At 43.3% G+C, this 24,384-nt stretch overlaps 1 protein-coding gene across 1 annotated transcript; it reads left to right on the top strand.

Annotated features, from left to right (window-relative positions):
• Window positions 1–23,689: 23,689 nt before the first annotated feature.
• On the top strand, window positions 23,690–24,070 carry LOC307247650 (histone H2A-like; the record flags this gene model as incomplete). Its single annotated transcript, XM_080024685.1, has 1 exon — window positions 23,690–24,070. The coding sequence occupies one exon, from the start codon at window positions 23,690–23,692 to the stop codon at window positions 24,068–24,070; it is 381 nt and encodes a 126-aa protein (XP_079880811.1).
• Window positions 24,071–24,384: the final 314 nt, after the last annotated feature.

Here is a 24,384-nt window from a genome sequence, read left to right as displayed (position 1 = left end):
CGAACATAACTGAAGCAGGGTCCACCAAGATTTGAACTAGGATCACTGAATTCTAAACCTAAACCATTACAACATGGAACCAACAGTAAGCTTGCAATTTGATTCATTTAAACATGATGTATTTGAGACAAATGGACGTGACTATCAAACTCATAGGTGAAACTTGTCTCTGGGCTCGTACGGGAGTTGAACACGGGACTTCTCGCACCCTAAGCGAGAATCATGCCACTAGACCAACGAACCAAGCATGTCAGAAAATGCCTCAAAATCCCGAATGGCAAACTTAATTTGGTTGGTTGGCAGCAAAATCTCATGAGAGTCAGCTGTCAGTGGTTCATTACCTTGATCCAAGCAAGTAGAGGTTTTTTCCCATGAGATGGCATTGATTCAATCAAGTTTATTGTGACAGGATCAAAGTTACTGTAAAACAAACAATTCCTTCCTGTTTCAAAATTACCTACTTCGGATGCAAGTTAGAATGAAGGAAAACAGGGAGGGAAAATTAACTCAGGCCGGTTCTGAAGGAATAGCATACAGCTTTGTGCCAAAGGCATTTTTATGGGCAAGTTTTCTTTGATGGCTTATCGATTTCAAATGCCAACAAGATTTGAACGGCTTGCAATTTGAAGTTATTTAAACATGATTTATTTTTGACAATTGAACTTTAATATCAAACACATAGCTTTAACTTGTCTCCTGGGCTCGTCCGGGACCTCTCGTACCTAAAGAGAGAATCATGCCAATAGAACAACGAACCAAGCATGTCTGAAGTCGCCTCAAAATCCTCAAAGGCAGCCTTAATTTTGGATGGTTGTAGGCAAAATCTCATGAGAGTCACCTGTCAGTGGTTCATTACCTTGATCCAAGCTCGTATAGCTTTTTTTCCCATGAGATGGCATTGATTCAATCAAGTATATTGTGACAGGCTCCCTGTTGCTGTAAAACGAACAATTCCATCCTGTTTCACAAATACATACTTCGGATGCAAGTTAGAATGAAGGGAAAAAGGGAGGGAAAATAAACTCAGGCCGGTTCTGAAGGAATAGCATTCAGCTTTGTGCCAAAGGCATTTTTATGGGAAAGTTTTCTTTAATTGCTTATTGATTTCAAATGCTTTCATCAAGCTCTGCGCAAGAAGGGATTTCTTGCATTCAAACAAGAGCCCAGTTACTGTAATACACAGTCAACTTGTTGACTCAGAGCATCAAATAACATGTGAGGTTGTCAAACAACGTAGGAATATCAGAAAAGTGCTTCTTGAAGCACTTAGAATGTGTGACGTGAATTCATTGACAGATGTGTCAGAAGACTTTCAGAGTGCAAACGGACGAACTAAACTGAAGCAGGGTCCACCAAGATTTGAACGAGGATCACTGAATGCAAAGCCTAAACAATTACAACATGGAAGCTACAGTATGCTGCATAATGTAGAGCTTGCAATTTCATTCATTTAAACATGAGATAAATGGGCGTGAACACCAAACTCATAGGTCGAGCTCGTCTCTGGGCTCGTCCGGGAGTTGAACCCGGGACCTCTCGCACCCTAAGCGAGAATCATGCCACTAGACCAACGAACCAAGCATGTCTGACATTGCCTCAAAATCCCGAATGGCAAACTTAATGTGGTTGGTTGTCGGCAAAATCTCATGAGAGTCATCTGTCAGTGGTTCATTACCTTGATCCAAGCAAGTAGAGGTTTTTTCCCATGAGATGGCATTGATTCAATCAAGTTTATTGTGACAGGATCAAAGTTACTGTAAAACAAACAATTCCTTCCTGTTTCAAAATTACCTTTTTCGGAGGCAAGTTAGAATGAAGGAAAACAGGGAGGGAAAATTAACTCATTGATTTCAAATGCCACCAAGATTTGAACGGCTTGCAATTTTAATGTATTTAAACATGATGTATTTTAGACAACTGGACTTTAATATCAAACACATGGCTGGAACCTGTCTCCTGTCACTAAACTGAAGCAGGGTCCACCAAGATTTGAACTAGGATCACTGAATGCAAAGCCTAAACAATTACAACATGGAACCCATGCTGCATATGGTAGGGCTTGCAATTTATTTAAACATGATGTATGTTAGACAAATGGACATCAATATCACACACAGCTGGAACTTGTCTCTGGGATCACCCGGGAACTGATCTCAGGACGTCGTTCATAAAAAACACATAGCTGGAACTTGTCTCTGGGCTCATCCGGGAGTTGAACCCGGGACCTCTCGCACCCGAAGCGAGAATCATGCCACTAGACCAACGAGCCAAGCATGTCTGAAGTCCCCTCAAAATCCTGAACGCCAGCCTAGATTTGGTTGGTTGTCCGCAAAATCTCATGAAAGTCACATGTCAGTGGTTCATTACCTTAATCCAATCAAGTAGAGGTTTTTCCCATGAGATGGCATTGATTCAATGAAGTTTATTGTGACAGGCTCAAAGTTGCTGTGAATCGAACAATTCAGTCCTGCTTCACAATGACCTTGTTCGGATGCAAGTTAGAATGAAGGAAAACAGGGAGGGAAAATAAACTCAGTCCGGTTCTGAAGGAATAGCATTAAGCTTTGTGCCAAAGGCATTTTTATAGGCAAGTTTTCTTTGATGGCTTATTGATTTCAAATGCTTTCATTAAGCTCCGCGCAAGAAGGGATTTTTTTGTTGTGGATGGATTGCACCTTATTTGAGTGCTTCGCCGTCAGGATGGTCGAGTGATCTCAGGAACTGCGTTCAGGTCGCAGTCTCCGATGGAGACCTCGGGTCAAATCCCACTTCTGAAACCCTCTTTAAGTAGATGTTATCCTAAATGTCTGCTTTGCATTTGCATGACAGTGGCATTTTCAACGAAGCAGTCATGCAGTTGACTTTGACGTCACTCACCTTACTGGCTCCCTGGACGTAGCGCCACATCGTACTTTAGCATTAGACGTTGCTCCTGTCCAAAGTGGAATGACTTCTCTTTTTCAATGGGCACAGTCTTTAAAACACTACTTTCTCTCTCAGATTATCTGTTGAAGTTCCCTTAACTGATGGTTGAGACATGTTGCCTTTCTCCTCTTTACATTAAGGCACAGAAAGTGACTAGTTCATGTCTTTTTTAAGACATGAACTCTAGTTAGCCTTTAGAAGAAAACCTTGTTCAAAAGTTCATGTGAAAAGTACAGCAAAACATAGACATATGCAATTCTTATCACATTCCCCCCTGTTTATGCTTATTCCAAGAATAACATTTAATATGGGGTGTGAGAGCATAAAGCCTGCCGGCAGTACAATAATACGATTTCCTAAACTCAGTAACCATTCTGACAGGGAAATTCTCTCAGGGTTCCTCAGGAGGTACTCACTGAAGAGCTGGGTCTTCAAGTGCTTCTTAAAGACAGAGAGGGAGGTCCCCGCTCTGGTCATTTTTGGCAGCTCGTTCCACCAACGTGGAACTACAAATGAGAAAAACCTGGATTGCCGTGGTTTGTACGGCCGGCAGAGCCAGGCGACGCTCATTTGACGAGCGCAGCATTCGGGGGGCAACATGTGCTCTTACAAGAGCATTTAAGTAGGCGGGAGCATTCCCAGCAATCACTCTGTAGGCCAGAGACTTGAACTTGATGTGGGCGGCTACAGGTAACCAGTGGAGCTCGATGAGCAGCGGAGTGACATGTGACCTCTTTGGCTTGTTGAACACCAATCGCTCACCCCTCGGGATGGGACTGGCAGTCCTGGCTCACAGACCTGTGGCTCCTTCGTGCCTGCGCTATCGTTGTGGTCGGTTTGCACGTCCTTTTGGCTTCATCATGGTGTATTGTTCCCCATGCTCGTTCAGCTGTCACTAAACTCGTTTCCTCCGCTTTCGTCCGTTACTTTGCCAATCCCCAGATGGACGCCCGCTCCCTCGACGATCCCTTTCCCCTATCCCTCCCCGACTTCTACTCAGACGACGACTTTTCCACAGTTTGCTAGGGACCTCCGTCCCTCTTCCTTTTATGATGGGTTCTCATAAACCTTGGGGTGTGAGTCCCTGGATGTTCTCGGGTTCGCCGACCGAGGTTTTCTATATATCTGTCGATTATCTGCTTATTTTTTGAGTGTTAATACTTTGCTGTTTTCGCTTATTTTGAGTGCGTTCATTTTTTGCTGTTTTTGACATGATTTTCTTTCGTACTGATGTTTAAATATAAACAAAAGGAGGAATATGTACAGGCAAAATCCTCCTTTTCCCCTTCTACAATAACATGTTTGCCAAACACTATCTGAACAGCATGCGCTCTAGGCAAGGGCGCGTTATTCCCACAACACGGAAAACCTGCGACCCACTTGCAGACTAAAACAACACACTAAAACACATAGTCGAAGAGAATCCTTACAAGGACTTCAAGGTCATCATCAGACAGGGCAGTGCATCACCCCACCCCAAGGGTCTCACACATCTCACCACATATATACAAACGTGCTTCCTGTATCCGGCAGGACGGGTGAGCTCGACTACAGGCTGCGTCCTGCGATTCGCTCTCTCCCTCTCCACTCATTGCAATGACTAACTCTTTTTCTCTAAAATAATTATACACGCAACAAAGAATTTGTTCACGATCCTTTATTACAGAAATTACCACGACAACAGGTTTGTAATGTTCAAACAACAACAGTAACATCTCTCTTGTAAAATACAAGGATCGCCCAATATAACTATTATTGGGTTAAAGGAAATTAAGAGGGGAGACAGGCAGAGCATAGGTTCAGTGTAGGAATTTGTATGAGACACAACCATTGTTGATCTTCAGAAATTGTAATTTCCAACCTTGAGAGTGAAGGGATTTGAACCCACGCCCCCGCAGAGACTGGAGCCTTAATCCAGCGCCTTAGACCACTCGGCCACACTACCACAATTTGTTTGTTTTGGATCACAGATGAGAGACGGGATGGGAGAGCAGCGTTCAATATATCATGCATAATTATATATCGTTCATTCCAATCTAAAAAGGCTTTAGCAAAATCTTTCTTGGCTCACAAGTACACATTTAAGGCTTCCACTATTCTTTCGTCCAGCGGAATAATTCTTCCTTCGGATGCGAGAGGTCCTGGGTCCAAATCCAGATGAACCCAAAGACTAAAATTGTGAAGCTTGTGAAGCTGTTGCTTAAATTCCATGATACTTCTAATAACAGAGGAGACATGTCATCATTGTTAGCTACACTTGCCTCTTAACAATCGCATGAATGATATTCGAGGCTTGTTGGTCTCTGTGAGTGATTAACGCTTTGCGCTGGAACGGTCCCAGGTTCAAATCACAGATGAGCTCGGAGAGTAAATTTGTAGCCTTCCTGGGCAGTGTTCATTGTCCAGATGGAAGTCACAGAATTTGTTCATGGCCATATACCATAACCTGATAGACACAAATGTAACACCAACTTTCTTGCATTTATGGTAGGTTACAATGAACCTTGATTTAACCAAAGGCATCTTTGGTAGCATTCTGATCTTAACCGAGGCATACGTAGAGACTGGAGCAAAAATACAGTGCCTTATGTCACTCTACCTACATTTAAAGACTTAATATGACAAATGTGAAGCTGGTGCTTGCCTTGCATGGTTCTTCTAATAACAGAGGAGACAGACAAGGTGACAGGTCATGGTTTGTTACCTGCACTGGCTGGCTTGCTAATCAGCATTGTTAAAGTAGGGGTCTAGGGCTTTGTTGGGCTAGACATATGATTCTCATTTTGGGTGTGAGAGGGCCTGGTTCAAACCCTAGATACACCCACAAGCTTTGAAAACTTTGATCAGAGTTCTTCTGGACCGGTTTGTAATGTTTAAACAACAACAGTAACATTTCTCTTGTGCAATGTATGGACTGCCAATATAGCTATAATTCTTAGAATGGAAATCAACACCACTTCATTGCTGTTTGAGTATGATGTCTCCTTGGCAGAGCACCATTACAACTTAAGTGGAAATAATATGAGACACCACCGCTGATTTTCTGACCTTGAGAAACCCATATTCTAGGTTAGAAGCAGCAGTTATATGTGCACTTACAAACAGCATTATCAACCTTTGCAGTGGTGGGATTTGAGCCCATTCCACCAAAGAGACTGGAGCCTAAATCTGGCGCCTTGGCCCACTCGGCCACACAACCACGTTTATAAGCACGATGACAAGTCAAAATTTGTAAACCGTCACTGGAGAGCAGAGATCAATAAAACATGTATAATTATAGATCCTTCATAAAAATCTAATGAGTTGTTGCACTTAACTTGGACGTCACTCTCACGCTACTAGCTCCCTCGACTAACCGCCACATTGTACTTTAGTGTTAGACGTTTTTACATGTCACAAAGTTGAATGACTGAAGTCATTGTTAGCTACAAATATAGTCCACTGTAACCTAGCATAGCTTGAATTAGACTGATGAGTCAAGAAGAGCAATGTAGGCATACTTGTGAACCTGCAGATTATTTGAAGTGTTTAAGAAATCCATCAGCAAGGAGGAATTTTAGTCTTTGGGCTCATCCGGATTTGCCGTGGAAGCCTTAAATCTGTGCTTGTGATTTCCAACTGAGCAAAGACAGATTTTGCAAACCTAATTAGATTGGTATGAAATATACATATTTATACATATATATATATGTATATAACGATAACAATAAAGATATATTTTTATTGTTATTGTAACGGTTATTACAAGATGTTTGTTTCCCAGTCTAATTCTATTTGAGATATATTTCTTAGGAGATCTTTGTCCTACAAATTGTATTGCATTGAGGTAATTTTGTGATCCCTTTGCCTCAATTATATGATATATTTTTATTAGTGCATTTTTCTATTGTATTGTTCCACTGGGAACAAAAGGAGTGTGTGTGGTAGAAAAATGCTCATGAATGATATTACTTCACAACCAATTGATGTCTAAAGGCTGAGGGGCATGTGGTTTGTTTGGTGATTACCTCAGGTCTTTATTGGGAAATCTCACATCACACAACTGGCACAACTGTTTTAATCCTTATCTGTGTTTTTCTAGCTCATAAAAGGACCACTTGTGTAAAAACTCAATTCATGCCTTCCCGGCACCACATGTGTTTCATGTTTCTTTGTTAAAAAAGCCCTCAGGTGTAACAGAAGGCAACAGCAAATCAAATGGCTGGTCTCAAGATCGGTCTAACTTTTTCTCTGCAAAAAAAGCTAGCTTCTTCAAATCTACAACTACGATATTCACTGTTTTTAAAGTGCAGCTGAATCTTTCTCTTTATTCTGCGGAATAAATTTATTTAATACCCTGAGTTTTGGTCCTGATAGAAAAACAGGTTTACCTCACCGACCACGCGTTGAGAATTCTCCCACACTAGCCAAAAAGCATTACCATCATGCTGATAGGCAAAGGCACCAATGCTCTTTTCCAGCATTTGCATCAATGCAGTGACATACTCTGATTTGTCTTTAATACGTATAAGCCTTTTGCTTTTTATTAGAGAGTTTCGTAGAGGGGAAAAACCTTTTTGGCAAAAACAAAAACACAGCTGCAAGATTGAGCAGGCCGGGGTGTCACAGTCGGTCCCCAGGGCCACACTGCCGGCGACGATCTAGTACCAGTGGAAGGGAGAGAAGAAGCTGACCACAACCTGGGAGCTCTTCGGAAGACGGCCCAACTGGGTTCCCTGACACTGAAGGAGGAGGGCATACTTTGCCTTCAGTCTAACAATTAAGAAAGGAGCTACGATGATCCAGAGCAGGAGGTGTGCAAAATATTGTGAACTTGTAGTAAACATTTGTGTGGTTCATATAATTAAGTTATGTTTTGGTAAAATTGTAGATGGATCGGGATCATATACTTTGATTTTCCATCTGACCTTATCTGATTTGTTAAAAAACATCACACTGGATAGGAATAACTCAGTTCTGCAAGATAGAAATGGTGCTTATGAAATGTAAAATGAATCCACTTCAATTGGAACAAAGAACACAGTGAAAATGCAAATTGTATTGTGAGTTATTTTTAATTGAAGTGGCAAAATACCTTAGGAAAAAGAATAGTAACTTATTGAAAAGAGGTAGACCTGCATTGTTTATTTTTCAGATATTATTGAATTTAATTTTCCAGCAGAAAGACTAAAGCATGTTTGTATGACTTGCAGCGTAGGGCCAGTGTGGCCTCCTCTACGTCCGCTGCGAAGCTTTAACACCACGGACTGAAGCATAGGTAGTGATTACAGCTTGTTCTACTCGTTCGGCGAACATGAGCGGTCGTGGCAAAGGAGGCAAGGGACTCGGGAAAGGAGGCCCCAAGCGCCACCGCAAAGTTCTCCACATAACATCCAGGGAATCACCAAGTCCGCTATCCGCCGTCTGGCTCGCCGTGGCGGTGTGAAGCGTATCTCAGGTCTGATATACGAGGAGACCCGTGTGTTCTCAAGGTGTTCCTGGAGAACGTGATCCGTGATGCCGTCACCTACACTGAGCACCCCAAGAGAAAGACCGTCACCGCCATGGATGTGGTCTATGCTCTGAATTGATTTAGTATTCTATTATTTAATGTCAAACATGGATGAATTATGAATTCCTTATTAGACGAAGCTGCAGCTTTATATTTATGCTTTGCTTCCTATGAATCGATTCTATTCAATGTCAAACATGGATATAGATAAGTGGAGTATTTCTTGTATATGCTCCGTATTTGTTTTGTTTAATGTTTCCCATAAATTGAAAACCCAATAAACATATGCGGAGATATATAGGAATACATGTTGGTTGAACAATACAGGTATAAAATTATATTTAATAGCTGATAATTAATATTTATGAATTAATATAACATAATCTAGAGTAATCATTGTATGAAATTGAATCTTTACTGGTGTGTTCATAATATATTTATATACATACAAGAATGAATAATGATCTTGTATCATGTGACTTTTGAGAAATGGAAAAGCCTTTTTGAGAAAGTGTGGGTGGTACTGAAAAGGACCTTTGGTTTCAGGGTGAGCACTGGGATTACTTGGAGCTGGTGTACTTGGTAACAGCCTTGGTGCCCTCAGACACGGCGTGCTTGGCCAGCTCTAAGGGGAGCAGCATGTGGACAGCGGTCTGGATCTCCCTGGAAGTGATGGTGGAGCGCTTGTTGTAGTGGGCCAGGCGACAGGCCTCACCGGCGATGCCCTTAAAGATGTCGTTGACGTGGGAGTTCATGATGCCCATGGCCTTGGAGGCCTTCCTGGTCTTTCTGCGCTTCTTGCCGTACTTGCTGGCGGTCTTGCATAGGGCTTTCTTGGAGCCCTTCTTGGGCGCTGACTTGGCGGGGTTCTGGCATTAAAAAAGTACAAGGAGACAAGGCACTAATGACCAGTTTCTAGTGGTGCTGCTTTCTTTATAGAATCCTGATGTAAATGAGGCTCTGTGACCCCTCAAAGGGATTGGGAAGAGTTTGCAAGTGACACTGGGAATGCCGAGGACAAGAACACGGTGTTTGAGGTTTGAAAATAAATATCGGTAAATTAAGAGTTTATACACAGAGTTTAACAGTTTATCAAACACAGGATAAGATGTAAATTCCTTGTGCAAGCACATACCTAAGAGTGTCGTGATGAATGGTAGAACGTCTTAATGTCATCTTGTCGTCTTGGTGATGAATGGTGGTGAATGGTGGGAGCTGGATACGCATCATCAGTAGTGTATCCTTGGATCTTGGGATGTTTCGGCCTCTACACTATACACCCTCCCCAAGGTGGCCAGCTACAAGCTGATCGGACCTGAGCTTGCGTGAGTCCAGACTCGTAAAGAGAGCCATATTGATGGCAGACTTCTCGAGGGACTATGCATGGCAGGGGCGTCCTACTCCCTGAGTCAAGCCAAAGCTGACCGCATACCTACTGGTTTGCTACTTTGGGGCCCAACAGGGGCCCCAAAGTAGCAAAGGGGTCTTTCCTCCTCATAAAAAGCCACTGGCTGCTCCTTTCGGCTGCCTCTGATGCAGCTTTGATGGCTGAGCGCTGGTTCTGGCCTCTAACTCCCAGGTCAGTGAACAGTCTGGTGGTAGATCTTGCCACAAACCCTCTGCATCCGACCTCCACTGGGCGGACCTCAGCGTTCCAGCCACGGTGTTGTGCTTCAGCAGTGAGCTCGGCGTAGCGTAGATGTTTTCGCTCATAAGCCTCATCCACTGCGTCCTCCCAGGGTACTGTGAGTTCGATAATGTACACCTTCTTCAGAGAAGGAGACCACAGCATCAGGTCAGGTCTCAGGGTAGTTGTAGCAATCTCTGGAGGAAAAACCAGCTGTCGGCCAATGTCAGCCAGCATCTTCCAGTCACGGGCTAAGCGTAGCTGGCCTCGCTCAGATGGTGTAGAGCAGCTTCTAGTTACCTTAGCCCCCTCACGGACAAAGATAGTTGCCCGTTGTTGGTTGGATGCTGGTGGTGGTAGGGAGTTGGTGGCAGTTCGTTTGTCCTCCAGAGTGGATGCAAGGACTTTCAGGACTTGGTTGTGACGCCACGTATAACGTCCTTGGGTGAGACTGGTTTTACACCCTGTAAGAATGTGTCTGAGGGTGGCTGGCATAGAACATAGGGCACACCCCGGATCTTCACCAAACCACTGGTGAAGGTTGACTGGTGTTGGAAGGACGTCGTATGTAGCTCTGATGGAGAAGCTCAACTGTCTCGCTTCCATGGCCCACATGTCTTTCCAGCTGATCTTCCTCCTCTCCACACTGTCCCATCTTGTCCACTGTCCTTGTTTGCCAAGAGAGACTGCCTTGGCCCATCGTGCAGCATCCTCCTGGTGACGTACTTTCTCCACCACCATCTTCCTCCGTTCTCGTGCTGTGGCCTTACTCCACGCTGGGGGGGTAGCTGTTAGCCCAAAGCCTCCTCTTCCTTGCTGAACATGGCCCACAATGTCAGCGTGTTTGAGGGCTGCTGTTGCCTCCTCCACGGCTTTGGCTGGTCTCCATTTGCGGCCAGTGGTTAAGGTTGGTGCATTGTTGCTCACCACTATGTCTCTGGATTCATTCAGTGTCATCTGGAGTCTTGTTTTTGCACACTTGAACTCCTCTGTGAGACTGGTGAGGGGCAGCTTGAGGATGCTGTCTCCGTAGAGGCCTATGGTGGTAAGGCATCATGGAACTCCAAGCCACTTCTTGATGTATCCTGTGACTGTTCTTTCCAACTTCTCTACAGTTGAGATTGGTACCTCATAAACTGCGAGGGGCCACAACATCCGGGGTAGGAGCCCAAACTGCAAGCACCAGGCCTTTAGCTTCCCAGGCAGTTGGGTGCTGTCAATGGACTGTAGGCCACTGCTGATGTCCTTACGCAGTTGTTGCACCTGGTCTTTGTCCTTCAGGCTTGCATCATACCACCTCCCAAGGCTTTTTACAGGCTGCTCAGACACTGTTGGGATTGGGTCTTCTCCGATGAAGAATTTCAGGTCAGAGAGCACTCCCTTTACAATTGAGATGCTTCGTGACTTGGATGGTTTGATCTTCATACTGGCCCAACTGATGTTCTCTTCCAGCTTCCTGAGCAGCCTCCTGGTGCATGGCACAGTGGTGGTCAATGTTGTAATGTCATCCATGTAAGCTCTGAGCGGAGGGAGGCACAGACCAGAGTCAACCCGCTGTCCACCTACAACCCACTTTGAGGCTCGGATGATGACCTCCATTGCCATCGTGAATGCCAGAGGTGAGATAGTGCACCCTGCCGTGATGCCTACTTCTAGGCACTGCCAAGAGGTGGTAAAGTGGTGTTGAAGCAGAACTGCACGTCCTGGAAGTAGGATTTAACCAGGGCTGTGATGGTGTCTGGTATGTGGAAGAATTCGAAGGCAGACCACAGGAGTTCATGGGGCACTGAGCCAAAGGCATTGGCAAGGTCCAGAAAGACTACATGGAGGTCCTTCTCTCTATCTTTGCCGTTTGGATCTGGTGCCAGATCATGCTGGAATGTTCTGAACACCCGGAGAATCCTGATATTCCTGCCTTGTGTACAGATGTGTCGATGTACTTGTTTCTTCGCAGATACTCGCCCATCCTCTGTGCAATGACACTAAAGAAGATTTTGCCCTCAACATTTAGTAGGGAGATTGGACGGAATTGGCTGATGTTCTCTGCATCCTTCTCCTTTGGGATGAGGACTCCACCTGCCCTACGCCACACTTTAGGTATGATCTCCTTCTGCCATGCTGTTCTCATAAGCTTCCAGAGAAACCTCAAGACATCTGGTGCATTCTTGTACACCTTGTATGGGACTCCATTTGGCCCCGGGGCTGATGCTGTTCTTGCTCGACGCACTGTGTTTTCCACCTCTTTCCATGTTGGAGGGCCAGTCGGAATGTGATGTTCAGGGGGGTCAATTGGTGGGATATCTGAAGGAGGTGAGCCTCAAGATCAGCCTTTGTTGTTTTTAGGGCTCCACTTTTCTCCTTTGTGAAGATACCCTTTAGGAACTTGAAGGGATCTTTATAGAACCGTGTTCTAGTTTGTTCTTTCTTCCTTCTACGTTTCCGTAGGTTCTCTGCTCTGCGGAGGGATGCTAGTCGAGTTTTAATGTCGACCTGAAGCGCATCTATGCCTTCCCTTTCCACTCCAGAGGCCTTTTTCCACCGTCTCCTAAGTTGTCTCATTTTAAGACCAGGCGCTTGATCTCCTGCTGCCTCCTGGACACTGGTGCGGTTGGGACCTTTTTCCCACCTGACCTTTCTTGCACTCCAAAGCGTTCTGACCCATATTGATAGATGATATCCCCCATTCTCTCCAACTTCTTTTCCACTGTCCCTCTGAGTTGCTCGAGAGACAGGGTCAGGTCAGTATTGATCGTTTCCCACAGCTCCTTACCCGCAGCACCGGGCCACTTCACATGCAGTTTATGCCCTGCCAGTCTTCTCTCGACTGCAGGTCTAGAAGGTTGGGTCGGTTCTACCGCTGTTGCCATCAACTCTGTGTTTGCTTCTTCCATGACAGTGGTATTGATGTACTGCAAGCTATGGTTTGCGTCCAGTTGCTGTACTTCATTCGACTGATTTGATTCCTCTCGGAGAAAGGAACCAATGCGAGGCCTCTGTTTCTCTTCTGTCAAACACTTCTTCCTTCCCTGGGGAATTCTCAACCCCTGATATGATGTTACCTTCGTCCAACCACAGGGACATATCCGCTGCTTGTGGCCCGCTGTTGCGGCTGCATCTGTGGCAACTGCTGTGGCACTCTCTTGCGCTGTGCTCCTGTTACTCATAGTCGTTTCCGGTCCAGGGTCTGCTACCATAATGTCAGCCGATGAGTCGTCTTCCGCCCCCGCTCTCGCAGACTCTAGGGGTGTTCTCTTTTGTCGTCTTTTCGTAGCTATAGCGGGTGATTCCTCGTGCCAATGGCTTGGGAAACTACAAGCATGGGAAGCTAGCCCATGCCTGTCCCAGTGGGGTCTATTTCCTCCTGTCAGCTGTCTCTCCATGCCGCCACAAGGACTTTCCCCTGTCGTCAGCTGATCTTTCTCAGCAGTCACTGGACTCAGTGTCCAGGTACTCAGTTTATCAAACACAGGATAAGATGTAAATTCCTTGTGCAAGCACATACCTAACACAATATCACTAAATTGTATTAATATTTTTTATTCAAAAAATTCACATCGATTTAACGCGATTGAACATGAAATACCGACGAGCACAACGTGGGATTGTGCAAACAATATGCAACCATTATCGGATCGACCACCTTTGTGTCACCTTTATAATGAATTATTATCTTTGAAGACTGTGTGGTGGCCCTTAAAAGAGCCGTTTGTGTTGGAGTGCGGTGCCTGTGTCTCTTGGCGCGCTCTCCGCGGATGCAGCAGGCCAGCTGGATGTCCTTGGGCATGAGTGACTCTCTTGGCGTGGACGGAGCACAGGTTGGTGTCCTGGAACAGACCAACCAGGTAAGCCTCGCTGGCCTCCGGAAGAGCCATGACAGCGGAGCTCTGGAAGCGCCGGTCGGTTTTGAAGTCCTGAGCGATCTCTCTGACCAGGCGCTGGAAGGGCAGCTTGCGGATGAGCAGCTCGGTGGATATCTGTAACGACGGATCTCTCTGAGAGCCACAGTACAGGGCCTGTAACGGTGAGGCTTCTTGACTCCGCCGGAGGCTGGGGTGCTCTTACGGGCAGCTTTGGTTGCCAGCTGCTTCCTGGGAGCCTTACTCCCGGTGGATTTATGGGCGGTCTGCTTGGTACTGGCCATCGCTCAGGCTTCTCTCAACTGGTTTAGGAACAAGAATGAATCGCAGTGGTGGAGCTCAGATATATATATAGTCCCTTCTGCGCTCGTGCTGTGTGCTGGTTTGTCCATGGCAGTTGTCACGTGATCATGATTCATGAAAGTTCTGCCAAAACATTTTGAATGGTTGACGTTTTTTATTAGTTTATGGAGTTATTTTCAATAAACACTGATGATAAATTTACATGTTAAATATGTGTCATGGAGTAGAGAACAATATGCATTATAATATAATGTCATTTTAAAAATATATATATGAAGTGAAATGTTATACTATCACATTAACTTAAATAGCTGAAATGAATAATTAAATGAATGAACATTAAATTTTTATTTTACAGTTTATAAATATATTTTATATAAAAACGTTTTTTCAATATTATATATATCTATATATAAGAATATAATTAATATTATTATTATGTATTAGCAGTGGAATATGTTTATTATGAATAATAACTGTCAAGTATTATAATATTATAATTATTTAGATGATTCTCTGTACAGGCTCCATGTCAGTGTTGAGCCAACAATGAGTGTTATTTTCTTTTGAATATGGATTTATTATGATTATTGTTTCTAAAATGCCAATTTTTCCATCGATAGTTGTCGAAGAAGTGCTCTCTATGAGGGTGTGGGAGGCTCTGAAAAGAGCCTTTGTGGGTTCAAGTCTGTTCACACACATACGTAGAGCCAAACAACACCAGCATCCTCTGTGCAATCTTCTGGATGTTTGGAAATTTGGCTGCGCTTAATGAAGCATAAAACTCATCCAGTTTAAGAGAGTTGAACTTCTCCTTTAAGACGGTGTCACATTGGCGATCAATCAGTTCCAACTGCAACTCCTGTGGCGCTGTTTCAGGGTCTTGTGAGAAGGGACATGACACCAGCTGAAGTGACTTGTCAATTTTTTCCAAAATCAGAGAACCGACGTCAGAATTCTTCATGCAGGTCATCCAGTGATTTCCTGTATTTTTTAACATGTTGCGGGGCCTCTTTCAACGTAGCCAGTGTGGGGAAATGAGCGAATGACTTGTTTGGCAGTTGCTTTGAGAATAAAGCTAGCTTGGTTTTGAAGGCTCTGACATTTGTATGCATTTCATGCACAAACTGGTCTTTCCCTTGTAGCCTCACGTTCATCTCATTCATGTGTGTCAGTATGTCCACAACAGTATGTCCAGCGGATATCAGAATGGTAAAGCAAGTCCCTGTGATCAGTGTCAGTTTCTTCAAGAAACTTAATAAACTGACGATGGGGAAGTGCCCTTGCTCGAATAAAGTTAACAAGTTTTACAACTGGCTTCACCACGTGGTCTCCATCACCCTCTCCTGGATTCTTTTGAACAGTCCGACGTTTTTTCCCGTCAGATTTGGCGATCCATCTGTGGTAACGTTGGCGAGCTTACTCCAAGGTAGCTTGTGCCTCTTAATGACCGCCGACACACTGTCATACAAGTCCTCTCCCCATGTTTTCCCTTTTAGGGGTTCCATGGCCAAAAACTGGCCATCCCTCTGATAAAAATTAAAAGCTGAGCGGTGTCCTTTATGTCTGTACTTTTGTCCAGTGCCAAAGAATATAATGTAAATGACTCCGCTTTTTTGTTTAGCTTGCTAGGTCTTCGTCAATTAGTTCAACACGGCGAGTCACTCGCCTGCGTGATAAGCTAATTTTTTCAGACTTGTTCTTGCTCCCAGGACACAAGACACCTGCTGTCTCTACCATGCACTCATTGAGAAACTCCCTTTCAGAGAAAGGCTTGCTGGCTTTTGCTAATTTGAATGCCAGCAAAAAACTTGCCTTCGTGCTTGGTTCATGGATGGGAGTTTGTCGGATAAAGGTGTTTTGCTGAGCCTGCAAGCCAGCTGCCAACCTCTGAGCGGTAGCCGTCCGATATGCGTTGATCGGTTGTTAGCGTTATTAGCATGCTTGAAGAAAAGTGAGGGCTGATGTATTCCTTTAAAACCGCAATCGTTTCTTGGCAATTAAGACATACAGCCTTTGACCAGACCTAGGTAAAAAAGTATTTAGTTGTCCATTCCTTATTAAACACTCGGCACTCACTGTGGACTTTTCTTTTCTTTGGCCCACTCATTGTTGCAGATGGGTTCAGAGTAGTAGCAGAGTAATAACAGAGAGTAGCTTGGGCTCCGCAAAATCAAGTCACTGCGGCTACTGCGGCACCTGGTGAAACGCCAGGCATTACAGGTCAAGGTGAAATCAATGCAGTCATAATTATGAATTCTGTACCAATCTTTGGTGGGCCGGATAAAAAAGACCAACGGGCCGGATGTGGCCCGGGGGCCGTAGTTTGCCCAACCCTGGTCCAACGGGATGGAATGAATTTATTTCTTCTTTGGAGCTGTCTTCTTGGCTGCTTTGGGCTTTGGGCTTTGGGCCGCTTTGGGCTTAGCGGCCTTAGCGGTACTCGAGATGGGATAAGGGGCCTGACAGAGCAATTGGATAAAACTAGTTTGATGACGTGGCAAAATCAAATGGCATTGGATATGTTGCTGGCAAAAGATGGTGGTGTTTGTAAGATGTTTGGCGACGTATGTTGTACTTTCATGCCAAACAACACCGCTCCTGACGGCAGCGTGACTAAAGCATTGGTTGGACTGACAGCATTGTCTGAGGAGATGACGGAAAATGCAGGGATAGATAATCCATTCACCAAATGTCTAGAGAGCATGTTTGGTGAATGGAGTGACATGTTACAATCAATCCTTATATCATTAGCAGTAATGATTGCAATTATAGCTACGTGTGGTTGTTGTATTCCATGCATTAGAGGGTTGTCTTAAAGACTCATAGAGAACGCCATGACTAAAACTATGCTGTACACACAAGTTCCTAATGATGACAACAATGACAGTACAAATGCAAATTATGAATTTATGATCGAACCAAATCAGGAGGATTTTAATGATCAAACCCCTGTTCAGGATATGCTCAAGATGGCAGGTTCAGATGTCGATCTCAACTTTGCTGGAGTCTGATGGCCAAAAACGAAAGTTGACGCAAACCACACCAACGGAAATTACGACAATGACACAAAAGTTTAATTAGATAACAAGTTTTGATGATGACGATGGCGTCCTCCGCTCCATCTGACGACTGGACAGTTGAAATCGGATGCTAAAGGCAATGCACGGGCCGGGGCATGTCTTCAGCAGCTGTCCATTCCCATATTACCCACTCAGTTATTCATGTAAAGGGTAGAGATAAAATAGATTTTGTGTCCATCAGTTTCTGATGATAAGGGCATTGAAGTTCTGACTTGAAGGTTTTTGACCCCATTTTTGTCAACGTAGCTATCCGGATTTTAAGTCTGATTTGAAAGAGAGGCTATATTTCTGTGGTTGGATTGTCTGATAATTTTACAAATTATATTCACAGCTGGATTGCGTCTGAATGATGTATCAGGACTGTATCCGAACCTTATTATCAGGGTTAGGGTTAGGTTTGGTTTAGGGCTAGTAAAAGTTATCTTGATGGTGCCTCCGCTTCGTCCAACAACTGGACAAGAATATAAATAGTAGACCGCAGTATTTGAAACTACGCACCCCAACAGATTTCTAGTCCATCACCTTAAGCACTTGGCCACAGCAACATAGTTTGCGGTTTTAAAGTGCAAGAATATTCCAATGAAATGAGGAAGAAGCTTTAATATGTAATTGACAGCTGGAGATATTTTAAGGAGAGACGACTGTAACAAATTCAAACATCATCAAGAAAAGGTCATTTTTGCCAAAGGTGGTGGACAGGATCTGATTCCGCATGGGGACAATTGGATAGAAATCTAGCCCTGCCATGACCACTCAACAACAACCACATTGTTTGTGGGGTTAAAATGCAAGGACATTTTGACCAAATCAGGAAGAAGCTGCAACAAGACAAAGTATTGGGTTGTTTTTTTTTGGGAGACAACAACGCAATAAATTAAGACATCATGGAAGCAAGGATAGATTTGTGAATTGTAGTCGGCCCTGTAGTTGAACCTGTTGGGGGACACCCCAATGGGTCCATCGCCTTATCAACTCGGATGTTAAATACATGGATAGTCAATTTAAAACGCCATGAGGAAGATGCTCAAAAAATTTATTTGTCTTCTGGAGATATTTTCAGGAGACACTCAGCGCAATGAATTCAAACATAAATAACTGCAGAGGCTGCAAAAACATACTTAACTTTGAAATATTTACATCAGAATCTGGCACACAGAATTTCAAGACATTTAGAGTTAGAACAATCTCATGAATCGTAATCTGCAGGATTTTAACCCCCTTGGTGCTGCTGCTGCCAGTCGCAAGAGGGCTGGTGCTGGGGCCGCCTGTTAGACCACTGGTGGCCCCAGGGCACCTCTGGGCAGCACTTCCGTGTCCCTTCCCTGTGCCGGAGCCCCACATTGGGCACCACTGTCGCAGTTTCACCACCACACGCCACCCAAGTGACGGTGTTCAGGGACCTATGGCACAGATTACGTTTGGTTGATAGCACCAGTTTATTGTAGAGCTGAGGCTAGGCGGAACTAGCCAAGAGCAGATGAAACATGTTATGACACAGGGCTCCTATTGTGACTGAGTGTGTGGACGGGGTTTTTAAACCGAATGCTCGTTAGCCCAACAATGAGCATCAGGTGTGGCTACTTAAACCATCCCATCCACAGAGATATTTCCAGGAGACACTTGCGCAAAAATTCAAACATCATGAAAGCAGTGACATCCCTGATCATCGTAGTCAGCAGGATTTTAATTTGCACTGGGAAACCCCAATGGAGTTGTCCACCGCCTTAACCACGTGGCCACGACTACATATTGTGGTTTGAAAATGCAAGGAAATTCATATCAAATGAGGAAGAAGCTGCAAAATGGTACTTGACTTTTGGACATATTTTGAGAAAAAACTGGCACATAGAATAAAAATAGGTTTAGAGATAGGCCAACAGTACAAATCGTAGTTGGAAGGATTTTAAATGACTCAGGGACACCCCATTGGATTTCTAGACCATCGCTTTAACCACTCTCTTTAAAATAAAAGGAAATAGACACTTTGTGTTGTTCACTCGTATTCCTGTATCTGAATTACTGCATGGAGGTGTGGGGTAACGTGTACAAAAGCACATTACATTCATTCTGCATACAACAAAAAAGAGCTATAAGGATCGTTAACAATGTAGGATATTGTGACTATGGTAACACGCTGTATTTAAAAGTCACAGACTTTGAAGTTCATAGATCTGGTAGAATTTATTACTGCACAAATGAAGCAAGAAATAATTTACTTCTTGATAACACCCAAAAATGTTCTTTGATAGAGAGGGGAAACTCAACAAATATGTCGTTATCATAGCGACGGAAGTGAACCACGTCATGTGTCAGGCAAATATGATTCTGAAGAGGCATCAATTGCATGTTCCTTGGGGTGTGTATATTTTGTCCTCAAAATGTAAGTACTGTTATACTTCCATAATATCCCCTTTTGTGATGCAATGATCTTAAAAAATGGAGATCAGACATGTCTTCTACGATCTGGTGGATCATCCGTGCACTGCAGAGACAGTAGAGGGGCTTTCAATCCTTAAACCAAAATTTCTTGACTTTAATTAACGATTTGTTTTGCAAGGAAGGCTTTGCTAAAATGTTATCGCCACAATAACAATTATATTGTGACTCATATTTCAAGATAAATATCTTCTGGTTTGGGGCAACTTATAATTGATTAACATCCCATAGCTTATTATTTTTAAGACTGTGTTGTGAAAATGTGTGTATCAAATGTGAAACACCACATATATAAGATAATGTATCTGTAAAACCCTCAATGGCGATTGTATTGCATTTCATGGTGCAATGTGCATTATGCCTACCAAAATGCTAAATACATTGTTTTGATTAATTCACAAATTAAAGCTCTGCACAGGCAATCATTTCTCACATTTTTTCTGAGAAGAAGAAGTCTATATTACCCTAAACAATAACAGAAACTATGTTTTTGTCTCCCAAAATGAGGAATAAAAAAGGTTGCTGTTGAAATTAACCTGGTGTTGTTTGGGTGTGAGAGTTGTTGACTATATAGGAAGGTGATCACAACAATTTAAAATAGAACACTAAATGCAACAACTTCCTTGACTGAAATTAATTGAATAAATATAAATATATCAATAAATATATTGAATAAATATATATATGAATAATAATAAATATTATTCATATAAATATATATGAATAAATATATAATAAATATTAAACAGAGATCTGTGATGTTCTTTCCAGTTTTCAATTGTATTCCTATTTTTGATTGATTGGGAATTATTGATAGAGATTAATGTGTAGGGTTTATTATATACTCCAAAATATATTTATTTTTGTTGATTTTTTCAGTAATTATAAATTGCCGTTTTTCTTATCACTATAGGACTGATCATTAGTGCCAATGTTGTAACATAGGTGACAGGCAAATCTGAATCGATGAATTCAAGTTCTTTTAACACTCGAACCGCCACACCCAGACTTTTCCTAAAATTGTGTTATGTAGCATCCCCTATTGCTAAAAACAGTAAGGATAAAACCAGATTTAAAATATGGGCAATGGGCATGGCCAGCAGGTAAAATTTACCCGCTATAGAATATAGCTATTTTCGAGAAGTTAATTTTGCATGTTTAAAGTCAATATGGTCAAAAGAAAGAGATTCATGGATGCCACACAAGAATCATTAGAAATGATTACTGCCATGAATGACAAAAAGTCTGATGGTGGGGAGGTGTCAGGACTGAGCGACGTGTCATGGGTTGACTCATCTGACATGTCATCTGACAGCGATTAACCCCTGAGAAAAGTGAGGGTGAAAAAAGAGCATGTACTTATTGTCGATTACAGTGTATGACATACAGCTATTGCAACCAGTCTAAAGAAAAAAAACCCCAAACTTGTTTTTTTATTTTTAAGATCACAAGACGCCACCACATCCGGGAGGGCGAAACTGGCCCTCACGGTCACAGAGTACAGAGCACTTTAATATTTAATCGCTGTAAAAGTCTTTGCTCACTCAACTGTGCCTATTTTGTTCTTTCTTTTAAAGATGGTGTCTCCGTGGCTGTCGAGGCGGCCCCCTGCACCTGCAGGCACCCAGGTATTACTCAATGCTATAACTTAAACGTACAGTATATATACTGTTTGCCTTACTGTTCATAGACTTCTTAGACACACTTTATATTTTGAATTTCAGAGAAGAGTAAAGCAGAACGAACGATGATGAGTTCATCCAGGATGTTGTGGAGGCCTGCGGGGAGGCTTTGCCATTTTAATAATAATAATAATAATGACAATAATAATAATAATAATTATAATAATAATAATAGCTGCAGCCAGCAATACACAGGGTCCAGTTTAGTCATTTTGGTATGTATTACAGTTTTCCAGTTTCTGTGAAACGCGGCACAAGTTACAAAAGTTACAAACACAGTGGACTTGCGTCTGGGAAAAATGGATGAGAAAAGGACTGTTAAAAGTACTGGACAGAGGTAGGAGGAAGTGAGCTGCAAGAGGGTTGGAGCATACTGAGGGAAATTTCTGGAAGAGATTCCATCTGCATGCGCTTTGCTGATGACGTGTGAATATGTGTGTGTGGCTAACCCCACCCAGGATCCACTGCTCTGTCACGACACAGCGACATCATAATTAAATCATAGTAGTTCTACCCACTCCAAACTACACACATTTAGCATAAGATAAAAGTGCTGATTATTAACTAATACCCACATATAACCATGACAAACTTACAACTGACTGAACCCGACTGAACCCACCTGACCCCAACTAAACCACCAGAACCGTCTCGCCCGCTACCCGACATCCCTTGAAAAGGAAAAAGCAGCTCAACATCCGCCTGAGTACAAACCCCTCCATCAGTTCCAACATGGGGACTGGGTCCTCGTAAAGAACCTACGACGGTCATCTTGGCACAATCCCCGTTTCCTGGGAACGCTCAAAGTCTTTCTTGTCACCAACAACGCCCTCAAGGTCAAAGGCCATGCCTCCTGGGTTCACGCCTCCCACAGTAAGAAAGTTCCCCCATCCCCTCGAGCTACTCGTTGAGAAGACAACGTGAGCGTACACCGAACGCTGCTCACCCTGCAACTGCAATGGAACCACATCAACCACACCTGCGGCCATGGCACTCTTTTCACCTTACAGGGTTTTGTTGCCTACGCGGCACTGTTTGTTTCCTACTCACCATTGCTATAATTGTTGTTGTCCCCATATACATTTTCCATGATCATACTTTACTTCACATACTTTACTGTCCTGAGAATATAACTGCCCCAATCACAGTTAATAAAATATATGTTCCCGGCAGTACGACACATAGCACTGACTCAGCTCCCGGCCTTAATGGCACTCGTCTACCAAACGGTGTTTTCTGGTTATGTGGCCATAGTGCATACACCCATCTCCCAGTTGGCTGGAATAGCATTTGCACCCCGGCCAATCACACCTTTATCGTCCCAGTTTTCCACAACTGGAATCTTGGTCTCCCCCTTATGCAGGCCTTGACGACAATTTATACACCACCTCCTCACATGACACCTGAGTTTAATACCACACATGACGGACTCTATTGAATCTTCGTGAATTTGTTGTGTTAATGTTTTTTTTTTCTGGTTTGTTTTCAGAAATATATCTATACAGCTACTCAGAGAGCTTCTCCTTAGCACCTCTCTGATCAGACCCTTGTACAATTAAAACCAACGTCTGAAGACCTCAGATGACCTTCAGCGAGTTAGAAGAAGACAACATTGCAAGAAAAAGATAGTATACCATCTTTAATTCTTTCAAGACAGAAGTATAGGACATGCTTTTTGATTAAGCATTTTGAACGTCCACTATCTTTCAGGGGTAAAAGTCAGAACTGCGTGTGTGCCTGTGTGTGTGCCTGTGTGTGTGTGTGTGTGTGTGTGGGTATGTGTGTGTGTTTATGTGTGTGTGTGTGTGTGTGTGTGTTTATGTGTGTGTGTGTGTGTGTGTGTGTGTATGTATGGGTGGCTTAGGTTTCTTTTTGATCATTGGGGGGGACACATTAAGTGGGGTGTAGAAAATAATTAAAAGCAAAAAATAAACTTAAAGGATTTTAATGAAATATATAATATGATTCATAATTAGCATTGTTTAAACCGGATTGTACACCTAGAACACCAAGCTGTGTATTTATAAATACTATAATCAATGAATAAAAAAAGCACAATGTGGATATAAAAAATCTAATTTCTGAGACAAAATACGTAAAAAAAATCACAAGCTTAAGGACACAAACTACTGCTTTGGATGTGCAGTGTGACGGTTCTGAAACTTGATTCTGATTTGATGAAAAACTCGGGTCAGCGCTGACCAATCAGATCGTTCCAGCAAGGATTTATTTCAGCGCTGTAGAACGACCGGATCACCTTCTACTCGTTAGAAGCCGTCGTGATCATGTCTGGAAGAGGCAAACAAGGCGGCAAAGCCAGAGCCAAGGCAAAGACGCGCTCTTCCCGTGCCTCTCCAGTTCCCTGTCGGCCGCGTTCACAGGCTGCTGTGCAAAGGCAACTACGCCCGGCGCGTCGGTGCCGGCTCTTCCGTCTACCTGGCGGCCGTGCTGGAGTAACCGCTGAGATATTGGAGTTGGCTGGAAACGCTGCCCGTGGCAACAAGAAGATCTGCATCATCCCCCGTCACCTGCAGCTGGCTGTTCGCAACAACGAGGAGCTCAACAAGCTCCGGGGTGGAGTGACCATCGTTCAGGGCGTCGTCCTGCCCAACATCCAGGCTTTTCTGCTCCCAAAGAAGACTGAGAAAGCTGCCAAGTCAAAGTAAATCTGCTGGATCACTTCCCAAATACAACCCAAAGGTTATTTTAAGAGCCACCCACATCTTTGTAGAGAGTAAATCTTGTGAATCTACTTAACTTTCCTATAAATCAAGTTACGGTTATTGTCATACACCACATCAACATCACATAATCCAGCTCGCTTGTAAACTCAATAACTGCAATTCCTCGACACCAATAACAGCCATTCTGTTGAATAGTATTGTAATATTGACATCATTCATATAATAAGTATTTGTTTAAGCAGAGTTAAAAAAAAATTAAGATTCAATGCCATTGCTTACTGTCCGAATAACACCAG

This window comes from Zeus faber (genome assembly GCF_960531495.2).
Source record: "Zeus faber genome assembly, contig: SCAFFOLD_58, whole genome shotgun sequence".
Classification (NCBI taxonomy): domain Eukaryota; kingdom Metazoa; phylum Chordata; class Actinopteri; order Zeiformes; family Zeidae; genus Zeus; species Zeus faber.
Note: the sequence above shows the minus strand (reverse complement) of the source record. Positions and strands in the feature narration are given on the sequence as shown.